The sequence below is a fragment of the Mangifera indica genome, chromosome 2 (assembly GCF_011075055.1).
Source record: "Mangifera indica cultivar Alphonso chromosome 2, CATAS_Mindica_2.1, whole genome shotgun sequence".
Classification (NCBI taxonomy): domain Eukaryota; kingdom Viridiplantae; phylum Streptophyta; class Magnoliopsida; order Sapindales; family Anacardiaceae; genus Mangifera; species Mangifera indica.
In genome coordinates this window covers 22,545,637-22,563,165 of record NC_058138.1, presented here as the reverse complement: position 1 = coordinate 22,563,165, position 17,529 = coordinate 22,545,637, and the positions used below count along the sequence as shown (strand labels likewise).

General features: G+C 34.0%; 2 protein-coding genes across 3 annotated transcripts; both read left to right on the top strand.

The window, feature by feature from the left end:
* The first annotated feature begins 4,000 nt into the window (after positions 1-4,000).
* On the top strand, positions 4,001-8,725 carry LOC123208937 (5-methyltetrahydropteroyltriglutamate--homocysteine methyltransferase-like). The gene is made up of 12 exons (XM_044626599.1): positions 4,001-4,154; positions 4,612-4,964; positions 5,056-5,143; positions 5,740-5,867; positions 5,970-6,361; positions 6,450-6,613; positions 6,720-6,800; positions 6,911-7,077; positions 7,174-7,279; positions 7,427-7,677; positions 7,790-7,991; positions 8,078-8,725. The coding sequence occupies exons 2-12, from the start codon at positions 4,615-4,617 to the stop codon at positions 8,444-8,446; spliced, it is 2,298 nt and encodes a 765-aa protein (XP_044482534.1). The 5' UTR covers positions 4,001-4,154; positions 4,612-4,614; the 3' UTR covers positions 8,447-8,725.
* A 1,437-nt stretch (positions 8,726-10,162) lies between these two features.
* Positions 10,163-17,483, top strand: LOC123208936 (double-stranded RNA-binding protein 1-like). Of its 2 annotated transcripts, none has more exons than XM_044626598.1 (11): positions 10,163-10,468; positions 11,209-11,268; positions 11,392-11,451; positions 11,585-11,644; positions 13,552-13,653; positions 13,761-13,820; positions 13,939-13,998; positions 14,796-15,031; positions 15,121-15,340; positions 16,400-16,567; positions 16,916-17,483. In XM_044626598.1, exons 1-11 carry the CDS (start codon positions 10,207-10,209, stop codon positions 17,245-17,247), a joined length of 1,620 nt encoding a protein of 539 aa, XP_044482533.1. In that variant the 5' UTR covers positions 10,163-10,206; the 3' UTR covers positions 17,248-17,483. The 2 variants fall into 2 exon arrangements, with proteins under 2 accessions (XP_044482533.1, XP_044482532.1); XM_044626597.1 differs by having other exon boundaries at positions 11,585-11,653.
* The last annotated feature ends 46 nt before the right edge of the window (positions 17,484-17,529 follow it).

Genomic DNA, 17,529 nt, shown 5'->3' with positions numbered 1-17,529 from the left:
AATAAATTAACTTTAAATTTAATATAAACAAAACTCGTTTGAATTTGGATCTTTATAAAAATAAATTTAATCATTTAGTCGACCGCATATTGATTTCAATTTATTCGAATTTGAAATCAAATCTCATATATTTCTAATTACAAGAGTATGAACACTTTGTCCAGTACAAATGATTGTAAAAAAAAAAAAAATAAATTAAATTTGAATTAAAAAGCTTTTTCATTTTTGAAATTTGACGAGATAAATTATATTTGTTTGTTCAAAATCAATCTTTGTTAGTAGAATAGACACCTAATAGAGTATGAAAATTTTAAATTATCATATTGCCCTAAACTAATTTACTTTTTAAAATTATCACATTAATAAAATAAAAATAACATTTAGACAACAAATTTACATCAACATATTTTTCTTTCCCTTTCCATTTTATTTTCACTTTCTTCTTTCGAGATACCCTAGTTGGGCCCCACCATCACCATCGGGCCACCACTCCCCTTACCTCGATAAACCACCTACACTCCCAATGTCGTAAGCCACCCTCTCTAGTCTCTATCGAACTCTTTGGTGCGTCTTACCTCTTTGTCACACACGTGGTCACCCCCCACCACCTTTATGTTGCACGTTTGATAGGCTTCTTGTCCTCATTGTTGTTGCATCCCTCTCTTGCACATGGTTTCGATGCAACTTGTGCATGGTGGTAACCATACTCAAAATGATGTGGAAAAACCAAATTTAGAAAGGATCGACAACCTCTTTTCTTAATACATTAAACTACTTGAAAAAACCATTCATCTCATTGTAATAATGAGATTTTAATTAAGATAAAGTTAAAATTTCAGATATTGAATTATAAATTTTTAAATTTGTAAAATGATAAAATTGTCATATTTGAAGTAAGATCATAAGATTTGTAAAAGGTTCTTTCTTTTTTTTTTGTTCAAAATGTTAATCCATAAAATTATTATTTTATCTTTGTAGTGTCTCTTTTTTTGTTAACATAGTATGGTTTTGGGTGAAAAGTGAAAACATGCCATCAAAGAATGGAGAACTGTCTTTTGGCCAAACTTTGGGTGGAAACTTATCTAGGAAAATGTGAGTCAATCTATTCTACCCCTCTTTGGTTTCACTGTAGAGTATGGGCGGTTGAAGCTCCAAATTTTGTTTTAAAATATACATATATTTTTTGGGAGACTCACTGCGTACTTCGCAGATGCCAGAAGACTGAAGGATAAACCACTGGGCGGGGCTACCCGTGATAGTGGACCTGTGTGCGGGAGTAAATGGCGCGTGCGTTTAGGAAAGAGTAAAGCGTGTGGATGTGCGTAATGGGAGGTGAATCACCGACACCGTATCAATGTTATGCATGAGTTCCCCATTTCACATTGAACCTTCCTCCGTACTATATATAGGGAAAAGAACTATTTTCCACCCATTTTTTAGCCCTATTACAACGTAAACCCATGTTTGATAATAAACACCTATATAAAGTTTAATTTATTTACACTCACCTATATATTTTCTGTTAAATTAAGGGATAAATTTATTATTTTATCAATAATATTAAATAATTAAAATTTATCTCATTTTCCCTCCTTTAATTTGAAAAATTAATATTTATCCTTTGAATTAAATTTTAAAAAATTCACTTTTCTCCTATGAAATGTAGCCACTTTTTTTTGTGATAGAGGATAAGTTTTCATTCAGAGGTCGACCACCTCTGGATGACGATCGTCGTCCAAGAATGGATAAAGCTCATCACTCTCTCTCCATCCACGTCATTGTCAGTGACTAGAAGGAAAGTGAAAAAAAATTAGGGATTTGGGGGCGTAAAAATCACTTTTCAAAGTATATGGATGAGGGAAAAAGTTAATTTTTAAAATCAAAGGAGAAAAATATGATAAAATTATATAACTAGAATATAAATAGTAAAATAATGGTTTTATTTATCTATTTGACAGAGAAATTAATGTCAATTTAGAGATGGGTGGGTATTTAAGTTTTTCATTAGGTATGGGTTTGCTTTGTTATAGGGCTAAAAAATGGGTGGCCAATAGTTCTTTTCCCTTATATATATTCAATTCTTTTGGGAGGGCGGGTGACCCTCGTGCGCGTGTCTCTCACTCAATTAAATTGAATCTGGATAGTGAGAAACTAATTTAAGAATTTTATCATATACCCGAATATAATAATAATCACAACCCAAACCTAACCACGGATGTAAAAATAAATTGGATAAATATAAAATATAAAAAAATTAATAATTATACCTATTATAATTAAAATTAAAGCTAAAATGGTATGATTCTAACACTATTTCGATATAATTATATCAAAATTATGTCATCTAATTTTGGTTGAATTTGTATCATTTTAATGTAATTCCAATCACCGTCACGGTTGTTTTAAGTTTCGAATTTTGTTTTAAAAAAATATTATAAAAATATATTTTATAAAGTTTGTAGGGGAAATATATTTATTTTTAATAAATATTAAATTTTATTAACTTTTCAATGTGCCTATCAAAAAAATTAACTAATTTAAATGTCATTTTTGGACTTTTAAAATGAAAATTTATTATTTTAATATAATATAAGTGAGAAATAATTATTTCCTTATATAGAAAGTTTATTTTATAATTTATTGGTACCATATTTAGACAAAAGAAAATACATTTACAGTAGGAACACATGTAAAAATGATAGCAGGCTAGCTAATGAGTTTTATTTATTATATATATCATTATTGTTTTTGTTTTTTAGAATAAATTATATTTCTTAATTATAATAAATTGATAAATATAAAATGGTTGAAAATAATATGATTATTTATCTATTTAACGTGGTCCAGGACACTTTTTTGTTAAAGAAATTGAGTTTGGGGTGAAAATTTGTAGTTTTTGAATTTTATAAGTGGAACAGTTTCTCAAACGTTGGGTGGGAAAAGGAATTTACTCAATTTTTTATTGGAATTTATAGGTCTAGAATTATATTGTAATTTATTCCAAACAAAGAAAAAAAGTAAAAAAGAAATCATGTTACATGCTACCATCAGCATCATTGTCAGCATAACAGTGCATAAATTTCATTAGACGATCAAGTAAAAGAGTGGACCCAGTCCACCTACCCCCACACTCAACAAATCCATGTCTAAATTGCAGCCACGTCACACTAATGAAGGATATTTCAGTAACTTCACTGGTTAATAACCAACCCCAGTGCAAACGACGTGGCCCTGCCACCAATCCTCCACCAACTTCGGCCACCAACTTTCTCTATTAATTCTTCACAAAATTTTCTTCTTATTAAAAAAATAATTAATTTATAAAAAAATTGTTTTTTTTTTACTAATTTAGTGTCAGGTTCAAGCGTCACGACTGCGCGTGAAACACACATCTGAATTCTTAGCCTTAGATGGAAAGAACTTCTTACCATGTATTCTTTTTTTCAAGCTCAACATTTCTTCACTTTCCCTTTTTGGGTTTTAATTTTTACTGTATTATAATTACTTTCTTTTTTGGTGCATTTATAGTTTTCATCTATAAAAGATTATATTTATTAAAATAATAAAATTCTTATTTTCTTATGCAAAGAATCAAAATTTTATATTTTAAAATTTTTGATTTATTTAATAAAAGAAATAACATCCAATATTAATTAACTACTTAACCTGGTGATAATATTTATTTTTAATAAATAATATAAATTATTATATATATATATAATTGGTTAAACAAATTATATATTATTATATAATTTAACAATTTTAAAGTAATAATAAAATACTTGAATAAAATTATCAGTACTTGTTGTCTGACTTATTTATTTCATCTGCGGTCAAATGGAATACTACCTCTCCACAATCCTTCCACAGAGTAGACCCCACAAATTTCTACCGCTCACCAAGAACAGCAACCAAACCACGAGAAAACCTACAAGCGCCAGAAGGCGCGCGTAGGGTGATCAACTTCACCAAAATCAACAATTAATTAAAATTAATCTACAAAATGGACCTAGCCAATCTCAGATCTAGGATTTCTTTTGCCTATAAATATTCCTAAACATCACTCCGTAGAACTCGTGCTCATCTCTCCTCTTCTCCTCTACACACTCACTAACCGGACTCTTCTAATATCTTGCCGGTTCTATCTCCGTTTGGTACGGTTCATTTCATGTCTTCTCAGGACGTTAATCGTCTCTTGGTTTCTGCAATTTTCAGATCTTAAATCAAGATTTTGTTAAAAATAATGAAAATAATTAACTATATCATTTTTGGGCAAAATTACTAGAGTTTTTTATTCAAATTTGATAGGGCAAAATTACTAGAGTTTTTTATTCAAGTTTAGTGGTATCGTTACTGCGTCAGTTGAACTGAAGCGTGTACTGTCAGTTAATTGAATCTGCATCTGACTCGGTTAACGTTGCCGTAACTAATGTTACTTGTCATGACTCTGTGATGTGTAGATCTATATTGATTCATTAGATCTGATATTAGTTGAATTCGAGTGTCATAGATCTTGAAAGATTTGCTTGAATTAAATTTTGAATGGTCTTAATTTTTATTTGTTTGTATTGATGGAAGTTGAGAACTGATTTGGATTTGTTGTGGTGATAGAAAATGGCGTCTCACATTGTTGGATACCCGCGCATGGGCCCCAAGAGAGAGCTCAAGTTTGCATTGGAGTTTTTCTGGGATGGCAAGAGCAGCGCCGAGGATTTGGAGAAGGTTGCTGCTGATCTCAGATCTGCTATCTGGAAACAGATGTCTGAGGCCGGGATCAAGTACATTCCCAGCAACACTTTCTCTTACTATGACCAAGTGCTCGACACCACTGCAATGCTCGGCGCTGTTCCAGATAGGTACAATTGGGACGGTGGTGAGATTGGGTTCGATGTTTACTTCTCTATGGCAAGAGGAAATGCCTCTGTTCCCGCCATGGAAATGACCAAGTGGTTTGACACAAACTAGTAAGTGGCAGCGGATTTGAAATTGGTGTTAAAGATTTGGTTAGTTTATGTGTTTTTTAGTGACATGGTTGAGCTTTTTGTGTTGATGTAGCCACTACATTGTCCCTGAATTGGCACCGGAAACCAAATTCTCTTATGCTTCACACAAGGCTGTGAGTGAATACAAGGAGGCTAAGGCGGTGAGTTTTTGCTACACTTACGTGGTGTTTATTTATATTGGCAATTTATCTTTTTATGTGTAAGTGAGCATATTTGGTTAATTATGAAGTGGGGACGTTTGCCTTTGTTAAAAAAAATTAAATATTCAAATTTGTCTCAAAGTTGAAAGGATTTAATTTTATAGCTGTTAAGAGATTTCTAATATAACCCCTAAAATGATATGTTTTTTTTAATTTATACTTTTGAAATTTTAGATCCGTCACATAAAGGTTATGGTTTTCAATACCTTTGTGTTCATTTTCCCTTTATAGAAAAAAGTTGTTACTGATTGTGAAGTTGTACGTTAGGATTTGTGTGTGACAATACTAAAGGTTGGTACTAATTGATACAAACAATGTGACTAGTATTCAATTAATTCACCACATGATGGTCTGTCTGTTTGATGGTACCTGATACACGTAGTATTTTTTATGGTTTTCTCATAGAGGATGGTTACTTATATTTCTTACACCAAATGTTGATTTAAAGTTAAACTGCAAATTGGTTTTGATGTACTGTCGTTTACCGTGATTGACTTGTAAGCTTTTAAGATACTGAATTAGTGTCTTCCATGCAGCTTGGAGTAGAGACTGTTCCAGTCATTGTTGGCCCTGTGTCTTACTTGTTGCTCTCTAAACCTAGTAAGGGTGTTGAAAAGTCCTTCTCTCTTCTCTCCCTCCTCCCCAAAATCCTTCCCATCTACAAGTAAGAAATTTATCATTTTATAGATATTTAGTCTTTATATACCTATTTGTATATATGTTTCAAATTATCAAATTTGCATGGTAACAATAAAAACTTCTACAGGGAAGTTATTTTTGAACTTAAAGCTGCTGGTGCCACATGGATTCAGTTTGATGAGCCTATGCTTGTAATGGATCTTGAATCTCACAAATTGCAAGCATTCACTGAGGCCTATGCTGAATTGGAATCAACTCTCTTTGGCTTGAATGTTCTCATTGAGACCTACTTTGCTGATATTCCTCCTGAGGCATTCAAGACCCTCACTGGTTTGAAGGGTGTCACTGCCTATGGTTTTGATTTGGTTCGTGGAACTAAGACCCTTGACCTTATCAAGGGTGGATTCCCTCATGGAAAATACCTCTTTGCTGGAGTAGTTGATGGAAGGAACATTTGGGCCAATGATCTTGCTGCTTCACTCAGCACCCTGCATAAACTTGAGGGCATTGCGGGCAAAGGTATATATTTTCACTTACAAATTTTTACATAATTAAACTTATTTTCTTATTAAAAAAATTATATATAATTGCTACTTCTAATATGCAGACAAGCTTGTCGTCTCTACCTCTTGCTCTCTTCTCCACACAGCTGTTGATCTTGTTAATGAGCCTAAGCTGGACAAGGAAATCAGGTCATGGCTTGCATTTGCTGCCCAGAAAGTTGTTGAAGTGAATGCACTGGCCAAGTCTTTGGCTGGTCAGAAGGATGAGGTATTATTATCTTTGAAAATTTTTATGACAATTGACCAAATGCTTAATTGTGAATGTATCTTCAAATGATTTTAATGAGGCATTACTCACGTGTCCTTATTTTTAGGAATTCTTCTTTGCCAATGCTGCTGCTCATGCTTCTAGGAAATCCTCCCCAAGGGTGACCAATGAGGCAGTTCAAAAGGCTGTAAGTGCTTTGATTTATGTTGCCATTTTTTGTGTTTATAAATTGACTGTTCCACTGAGTAGCATTAGATATATATATATATTAATTGCCTTTCTTTCTTTCTTTCCCAGGCTGCTGCTTTGAAGGGTTCCGACCACCGACGTGCTACCAATGTTAGTGCTAGATTGGATGCCCAACAGAGGAAGCTGAATCTTCCAGTCCTCCCAACCACCACCATTGGGTCCTTCCCACAAACCATTGAACTTAGGAGAGTTCGCCGTGAATATAAGGCTAAGAAGTGAGTAAATATGATAAGTTTTTCATTCTATGTTATTTCATGAAGTTCTGTTAATGATTTTATGTATTGATGCCCCGATCCCGTAATTTTTCTTAGGATCTCTGAGGAAGAATATGTTAATGCCATCAAGAAAGAAATCAACAAAGTTGTCAAGCTCCAAGAGGAGCTTGATATTGATGTCCTCGTTCATGGAGAGCCTGAGGTGAGCTTCCCTATGGTTGTAGGGGAAAGCCCATAGATGTCTCTATGTTTTCAGTTTGTTGAGGAATTTCTTACATTTGGTGCTGTCATCATACACTCAATTCATTTTTTTGTACCTTATATGGAGTATGGACATTTATTTTTGTAGAGGAACGATATGGTTGAGTACTTTGGAGAGCAGTTGTCAGGATTTGCCTTCACTGCCAATGGATGGGTGCAATCGTATGGATCTCGTTGTGTGAAGCCACCAATTATCTATGGTGATGTGAGCCGTCCCAAACCCATGACTGTCTTCTGGTCCACTATGGCTCAGAGCATGACTGCACGGCCAATGAAGGGAATGCTTACTGGCCCTGTCACCATTCTCAACTGGTCCTTTGTCCGAAATGACCAGCCCAGGTATAGACAATGAAAATCAGTAGAAGAAATAAAAGATAGAAAAGAAGAAAAATCATATTTTATAAACTTTTGTAATTACTATATTGTTTAACAAAACTCTCTGATTGTCCAGATTTGAGACCTGCTACCAGATTGCTTTGGCTATCAAGGACGAAGTTGAGGATCTTGAGAAGGCGGGCATCAATGTCATCCAAATTGATGAGGCTGCTTTGAGAGAAGGATTGCCTCTTAGGAAATCTGAGCATGCTTTCTATTTGGAATGGGCTGTACACTCCTTCAGGATAACCAACGTCGGTGTCCAGGACACTACCCAGGTTGGTTTTCCTCCCATTATTAAAACATTGTTTTCCATTTTTAGTTCTGAAACTTTTATCTCATCTTGTTTTCCAACAACTTACAGATCCACACACACATGTGCTACTCCCACTTCAACGACATTATTCACTCCATTATTGACATGGATGCTGATGTGATTACCATTGAGAACTCTCGTTCTGATGAGAAGCTCCTTTCTGTCTTCCGTGAGGGAGTTAAGTATGGTGCTGGAATTGGCCCTGGTGTCTATGACATCCACTCTCCTAGAATACCATCAACTGAAGAGATTGCTGACAGAATCAACAAAATGCTTGCAGTGCTTGAATCCAACATCCTCTGGGTGAACCCTGACTGCGGTCTCAAGACTCGCAAGTATGCTGAGGTGAAGCCTGCCCTCACAAATATGGTTGCTGCCGCCAAGGTCCTCCGCACCCTGCTTGCCAGTGCCAAGTGACTGGTTTCAGGAGATACAAGTGTAATCCCCTCCCCATGTTATTGATTCTTACTCCAAACAAAGAAAAAGAAATTCCTGCCTTGTTATTTGAATAACTGGTTCCTGATGAAAGAAAAGTTTTAGTAGGCAAAATATGCCCGTTTGAGGCAAATGATTTTTCTTTTATGGTTGGTTTTTGTGTTTTTATAATATTTTGTATTCTGGGACTATGCCCAAATTGCACGCATCTGCGGTTGAAAAATTAATGGAATGGCTTTACCAGGTAGAGCATTACTCTCATACGTTCATTTCTTTTTACTTTTTTTCTGTTAATAATTTATAATTTTTGGTTACCTAAAAGATCTTATATATAGTGTAAAAGAGATGATTATACGGGAAATTACATATTTAAATATTAAAACCTTAGTATAACTCGTTACGGAGAGGAATGATTATTTGTCTTATTTGTCCTTAGTTTGATAGGAAGTGATCATTCTAAGTGAGAAATGAAAATCTTAATAAATAATTATAATTATAACCTTATAAATAAAATCATTCACTATAGAGAGAATTAGAGTGATCAAACGGGTTACATCGGGGTTTAGCTGTGAAAATTTTAACACGACTTGTATATGTCTGATAAGGAAAAATGTGGTCATGCAAGGGGTTTCAAGCCTTATATTTTTTTTTGAGTTGACCCAAGATTATGATCCGTCGAATGGTAAGTCTCGATTTGACCTAATATGTGGGTTTAATAAGTTAAAATGAGATTGATTCGATACGATTTAACCTACTAACATTTATAGAGAAAACAATATTTTTCCTTGAAGTTTTTAAAAAAAATTAGGTTTTTTTTTTCAAAAAATCAATATCTGGAAAATAATTTCTCTATGATTGATAACAAAAAATTAAAATATTAGGAAAAATCATCACATTTCCTGTGAGATGTGCTCTACGATTTCTCTCATCCTCTCATTGTACTCTAAATCTTTTTTTTGGCCCTCATCCCTTTCCATTCATTGGAAATACATTATTATTCAAAAGTTAAAACAAATTTGATTAAATGTCAATCCCCACTTTCTGCATCAAATTTTGCAAATTTCCCATCTTCAATACAACTTGCACTATGTTTAATCCTAACCCTAATTTTTTATAAAATTAATTTAATTATTGTAAATATTATTATTGTCAAACTTGTTTTAGAAATGACGACATTACTATTCAGTTAAGGGTTGAAGATATTGATATTGTCAACTCAACTCATGACAAGAAGTTATAATGTTTATATTAATTTACTTATTTCTTTTGATTGAAAGATTTACAAGATAGGAATAAATAGTTGTTAGAGAAGAAAAAAATATAATAAAAAATGGGATGAAAAATAAAAGAAAAAGAAATCTTAAAAAAGAAAAATTGAATTAGAGGATGAATTCATGAAAGGGCAATCAACGGAGAGGGAAAAGAAATGAATAAAAAAGGAAAAAAGAAAACTGAATTAGAGGATGAATTTCAGTAAGAGTATTTTATTTTTTAATTAAGGAAAGAATAGGCGAAAAGATTAAATTGCTTTTTATTTAAAGTTATTTTTATTATTTTACCAATTTTATCTCAATGAATTGGATCCTCAAAACTTTAACGCAGAAATCGTAACCAGAAAGTCCACTCGGCCTAATCCGTCAGTGAAATTACCAAAAAGTCCTCACAAACTTTTCCCTTTCTGTAATTGTAGTTTGACAACTTGATTTCACAATCAGCAACAACTACACAGTGAAAAGAAACCAATGTACAAAACACGGCTTCAAGAGCTCTGTCATCAGCGATCGTGGAACTTGCCGAAATATTCCACGACGAAACATGGCCTCGATCACAACCCGTGCTTTCAAGCTACGGTTGCTCTCCACGATGTCGCCTTCACCACTCTTAATCTCTTCCGATCCTCCAAGGAGGCCCAAAACGACGCCGCTCGACTCGCTTTTGAACATTTCTCTTCTTCTCGCCCCAATCCTCCTCCACCTTCTCGGCCATTCGTTTCATCCTCTTCTGGTAATGTAACTGTAAATGATAAACTGATTGGAATGATTGTCTTTGGAAGGATTTTTGTCTTTGACTCTGTTTAGTTGCCTAGTAAACGCGAGAAAATTACGGAGCTAAGTTGAGGATATTTGTGCAAATGTGTGTGTAAAATTTTGTTGTCATATTGTGATATATTGAATTATGATGTCGTTTGATTTTATGTTGTTTTACCAAAGAGAACTGCATTTTGTAGAGAGATTTCACTTCTTATTTCGCCATTGGAAATTTTGTTGAAGTACATATTGTCTTGGGGTTGAAAGACTGGGCTTAATCTCATTCGTAAACTAATAATATGATTAACTGATTGATATTTTTCAGTTTTGGTTTCTCTTTGCATCTTTGTAATGGAAAATCCTGATGTCATTAATTACTGTGATTTGAATGGTTGGATATTATGATATCTAGACATTTCTTATTCATCTGAGTTGATTGATTGATATTTTGTTGTCTATATATTCTATTTGTATTGTGAATTTAGCTACCTCCATGCAACTTTGCGTTGCTGTACCATATTATGACATTTAAAAGATGGGTAAATTGACAAAACACTAATGAGTTTTGATATTTTGTGAATGAAGTGGAAGCATATATGGTCTTTTTGCATCAGTTTTCCCAATTACCTTGTTTGCTTGAATAGATTACATTGCCTTATGTTGAGTCGGAATAATTTCTGCTTGATCTTCAAGTGCTAATTATTGTGTGACAAACAGATCAAATTTCTCAAGTCGGTACAACCACCTCAGTAGTTAAAGATGATTACAGATTTAGAGGTTAGAAAATTAACTTTATTTATCTTATCTGTACTTATCCTTATTTTCTTAAATGGTAATTGCTTTATTTATTTTGGATTAATAATGATTTATGGTGCATCTGTTACTCCATATTGGAATCAGGGCAAACTCCTCAAGTAGATGCAGCCACCTCAGGTGGCAAAGAAGTTTTTGGATCAAGAGGTAAAAAAAGTGTTTCAGTATCATCTTCTGTTTTCCTAATATTTATCTTAGTAGGTTGCTTTATACTTCTTTGCTTCATTGGTTCTGGCCAGATACTGATTTTTCATGGATTCATTTTTGCATCGAGAAACAGGTGAAACTACTCTGATCAATGCCAATGCCTCAGCGATCAAAGATGTTTGCAGATCAAGGGGTCAGAGAAGTAATTTAAATTATCATATCTTATCAAATTCTTGTTTTTATATTGATATTTTGCTACATTAGTTCTGGTATAGTAATGATTGCTCATCTACTTGTTAGTGAATTCAATATACTTTCTTGTTATATTATTTTCCAGAGATGATGGAAACAAGACTTTAACATTGGTGTGAGGCATACTTGTTAAAAGCAAAAAGCGGTTAATGGTGATGAGGGATCCTATCGCTTAGGCGAAAAAAGCAAGGCAAGAAAAAAATTAAAAGGGACTGAGTGAACAAAAAAATGGAGCAGAGGGTTAAGTGAAAGAGAAGAAAAATTGGTGAATAAAAAGTTGGTAGGTGGCTGCATTTAATGCGGCAGGTGTAGAACTTTAATAAAGGAAAAAATTATAATTTAAATATTATTATTAGGTTACCATGTCTCCAATGACCTCTATGACAACCTTAGAACACGTGGGCGATCTTTTGAAAAACTTTAAATCTCTCCAACAAATCTTTGACAACCTCAAAACTGAGCAACAACATTTTTGGCGACTTTATAACTCCTTATCGACCTCTATGACGACTTTGAAACTTGTCAATGATCATCAAAATTGCCTTAGACATCATGGAAGTCTTGTGTGATAATTTTATCATGCTTTTTTGACGCCTAAGGCTTCTCCAAAGGCATCGAAAAAAGTGCTAAAGGCTATTGCCTCTGAACCAACAGTTGACTTGACCATACTCAAGGTGATGTGTGGCCATCACCTTGAGTAAAGCCTTGTCTAGGCATGCCGTTGGCAACTATAGTATGAGGGAAAAGATGAATTATTGAGTGGGCTTACTTCCAATTTGTTAATATCAGATCTCATTAAGATACAAATTAGGACTAAAAGTTTAAACTGTCAGGGCACAGATTTGAGTCTTGACAGTTGACCCTGTTTGGTTGGACTGATGGTGGCTGATGATATGAGTGTTGTTTTTTTTTTTCAATTAATAGGTGTGTTGTGAAATTTTGATTTTGTGAGAATGAGAAAACTTATTTGTGACAAAGATAGTGTTATTTGCTGTAAAATTTTGTGTTTGGTTTTGTTTTTTGGTGTTTTGGTTAGGAATGAGGGAGCATAACGTTGGAGTTGTTATTGCATCCCTGTGTAAGGGGTTGGTTGATAAGAGCATATATATTTCATGGTACCATTTAACTGTTAAGGTGCTCTAATAAAGCAAATAATTACATGGCTTTGATTTTCCTTTTCTTATGTTAATTTTGTTGGTTTTGTATCTGAATCTTGTATATCATTCTGTATGTTGTACTGTTATTAAAAGAGTTGCTATGTTTCAATTTATTCACGGTATATCAACAAATTTTGTATTTGCATATGGTTTTTTTTTTAAATAATTTTTATTTGTTGTGGATTCAACATTTTCACAGCGGCAATATGATAATTTTTTAAAAAATATTGTCACATCTTAATTTGTCACATTTTCTGGGCTGTAGCTGTATGTATTTTGGATGTTAATAGTTTTGGCTCTCCAAATGTTGATGAAATACATATTAGTCCTTTGTAAATGACATGCTTAGGATCTTAATCTCGTATTTCAACCGATATCATGATTATCTGATTGCCATTTGTAAATTGTGCCCTCTTATTGCACCTTATGTATTCAAATTTTTTATAGTATTTATTATTGTGTTATGGTAAACTGGAGTGCTGATAATGTTGTGTTTTAACGCAATTTATTTTTGCAACATTAGCTGTTTCCATGTTGCATTGGGTTTCAGTACCGTATAGCATTTTATAAGGTCCAAACATTGTTTATAATTCCTTTAGTTCTGTGATTATAGGCTTGAAGACAACAGGTTTCCATAGCTACCATTTTTGTCATGAAAAATTTACTTTGAATTTATTGCATGATTCTTTAGGTTCTTCAAGTGCTAGTACATTACAAATGAATATACAACGAAGAGATCAGACTCCTCAGGTCAGTGCAACCTCAGTAATCAATGATGATAACAGATTAAGAGGTTAGAAAAATTTTTTGTATCTTTTATGCTTATTTCTTGAATAGAAATTCGGTTCATTGGTTATGGTCCATTAATATGATGCATTAATTACCATGTATGAAAATCAGATCAAACTCTTCAAGTCAATGCAACCACCTCAATTGGGAAAGATGTTGACAGATCAAGAGGTTAGAGAATTAATTTTAATAATCATTTCTATTCTTATTTTTTCAATTAGTAGTTTGATTCACTAGTTCTGGACAGAAATTGATTGTTAATGCATCTGTTATTACATATGGGAAACAGATCAAACTCCTATAGTCAATGCAACCTCCTCCGCTGTCAAAGATGTTTGCAAATCAAGAGGTGAGAGAAGTAATTTAAAATAATTGCATCTTCTTTTATCCTTGGTGTCTTTAATAGATGGTTCAATACATTACTTCTAATATACTAATGATTGGTCTTCAATGCATACCTTACTTGGAATTTCTTTATATTTAGCCTCAAGAGAGCAAAATTAAATAAAAGAATCTTAGAAGAAAAATGAATGAAAATAGATGGCATTGACACTTGAACTTATCAGTGCCTATACCACCTTATATTAATCATTCTTGTTTGTGAGTTTGAAAGTAATTGGATTTCCTTTTATAACATTTTCTCATACTTTGGGGTATGCTGGGACGTGGAGCATTCTCCCCATCCCTCCCCAAAAGTTTTTAGTAGCAGGCTGGGATGAGTATCATTCTTCCCATCCCTGCTCCAAAAGGATTTAGGGACCCAGTTATTATTGCAGGTTCTATACTTTGCCCTCTACAAGGGTGGGCTCCTGCTGGGAATTTTGCAGATTTAGTTGCTGCTCTGTAGTTGAATTGATGGACTGATCTTACAGGGGCAGTTGTGGGATGGGGATTTCTGTTTTACCATGCCACAGTTATAGGGAAAGGTGGGGTTCCCTGCTTTTGGAGTATGGGTTGGGGAAGAAGGATATGACCCTGCCACAGTTATATGACATCCTACTCTACTCCTTGATATTGAGCATGCAAATTCTTGGTTTCCAGTGGAGATAAAAAAATAGATAAATAAAGCAGCAAATTAAGGAACTATATTATTGTTTCAACGACAAGTAACATTGTGACTTTTAATAATTTTCTTTTGACTTATAGATACAGTAAACCTGTACAAGAACCAGCTACAAATCTATGCACAAAAGCGAAATCTTGCTTTTCCTATGTATTCTTGTGAGCGGGAAGGTCCTCCTCATGCTAGCCGATTTAAGTGTAAGGTCACAATTGGTGGACAAACTTTTGAGTGTCAGGAGTTTTTCCCTACATTGAAGGAAGCTGAGCATGGAGCAGCAAAAGTTGCTCTAATGTCATTATCTTCAGATGCAGTTCAAGAGGCAAGTTGTCTAATTGCTATATTCATAGTTAGGGGTTTTATTCTATAGATATAATTCTTATGATATATACATTGTTTATACTTTTCCAGGATGACTCTGGTTTCTACAAAAATCTGTTGCAAGAACTGGCTCAGAAGAAAGGTTATGCTTTGCCTGTTTATCATACAAATCGATCTGGTGAAGCTCATATACCAACTTTTGTTTCAACTGTTGAGGTAGAATTAGAGATTTTTACTGGACAGGAAGCAAAGACGAAGAAGCAAGCAGAGATGAGTGCAGCAAAAGTTGCTTACCTGACTCTCAAAGAATGTATGTGTATGTTTATATTTTCACTTTCTTGTGCCATTATTTATTGAAAGGTTGATGGTATACCTTAATCATTTTTCTTTGCTAATTTATGCTTGAATCTAAAATATAAATGCATAATGAATTGACCCATGGAAAACACTGAATGTTGGGAAGTGAGCACACAAGTGATTGAATTGCTGGGTATTCAGTGCTTGAATATCATGATTTAGGTTCATGCTCAATAATTAATTTTGTAGGCTGAGAAATATGCTCACTTAATTTCTCAGCAAATGCATCTACATTGATAAACTCTAGTTGCTGTGTGATACTATTCAACAGTATATTGAATAAATAGAGTTGAGCTCAATTTTTGGTTTTGTAGTTCAAGTTACCTTGGTCTGAAGTGGGGTAATACACTAATATTTGTTTGATTAATAAATCTCAAGGCGCTTTTGGCATATGGAGTTATGTTGGACAACAGCCACAGAATGAGTGTTTGTATTTTAGTTGGCCTATATGTAATTAATGAGGCATCCATTTTAATAAAAATTTGAAGGCATTTCCTATGAAGTTAGTGTTTTTTTTTTTAAACTGTAGAAAGATCTGTCTGCTTCAATGAATGGACAATGAAGCCATACACAATTACTTAAGATGCTATGGCAGCTACAAGATGAAGATATTGTACATAAATGATTTATTGTAGCTCTAGAACTGTGGCAGTTAAGGTTAATATTTAAATGAAATTATTTGCATCGTGATGAACTGGAATTGAGAATTACAGAGACTGGGTAAGAGTTGCATAAAATGTTGTCAGGAGAAACACAGACAAGTTACTATTTTAGTTAGTGCCAAATGACTTTTTCCAGCTGAAGTCCTATGAAAATTTAGTCTTGTCAAATCCTTTGAGAAATATGTGCAGGGATAATCATATTCTCTTTTATCAGCCTCTAGCACTTACCAAATTACAAAAAAATGAAAAGATAAAATTAGTATTTTGGTTTACATGAAATTTATTGTTCTTGCACTTTGTTTCAGAGTGAAGTCAATGTTCGATTATTCATATAATACCTTTGTGTTCAGGTAAACCAACTCAGAGGCCAACAGTTCTTTCAGCAGCCAACCAACCACAAGCTGACAACAAATCTTCCAGCTTGCAGTCAAATTTAAATAATGATTTTCATCAGAAGAGCCAACCTACAGGTCACGTGGTACCTAGCCAAAGTTTGGTTCATCCTGAAGAGAGTAGAGGTGTGGACTTTTTCTTGAATCTTTATAGAACATACCATTTTATCATTATCATTTTGCCTGCAGTTAAATCTAACAACCCTTACAGTGTTCTAAAGAATGTCATGCTGGTATTTTGCCTGGTGATAGAATTTACGTTTAGAATAAATTTGTTGCAATAATACAATGAACAAAATTGATTTTGTGAGAAATTGGAAAGATTGAGTTATCAGCTTCAAAATAAGGCGATGCATTGGCTTGAAATTAACTCTGTGATTTAGTTCTAGACAATGATAATAGTATTATGAATCCATCTCTGGTCTGTGTTGCCATCCATGTATTTTAAAGCAATTCTGATTTGAATGATTACAGTGACTGGTGAAGCCAGCTGTCAGCATCTTATCGATCCATTTCCCCAACCGGTGATTGATCCAAATTGGAAGAGAGAATCTTCTCCATCCGACCCACCTGCACCTTTGACCCCAGATAATACCTGTCCTACCTCCTCTTTGCGTTCTGATTTCTCTGCTAATGTAGTTCCAGAATCTAACACTGAGCTGGGAGGTGGAACGTATACATCAACTGTCACTCGAGTCAGAGTTTGCCCCTGCATGCCGAACATGATATTTCCCAGAGGCAGCACATTGTTGCGAAGTGATGAGAAGTGGGTTGCTTTGAAGCTTGAATCTCAATCAAACCAATGAATAAATATGGCTTAGATGCTTTACTGCTAAATGTGAAGCTTTCAGAGTTCAGATTATGGGTGTGTAGGAATGGCCAATGTTGGTCGATTTTGCTTTTCCTGATCATTGAAGGTAGATGCCCACCAGAACATAATAAAGTATGCTACTGCTAATATATTTTTTTGTAACCTCATAACAAGATTCTGCATGCCTAAATTTTACATGTTGGATATAGGACCAAGCTGTTTTGGCTTGAAGTTATGTTGTTCAGCCTATCAGGCCATTGGCAACCTTATGGTAAAA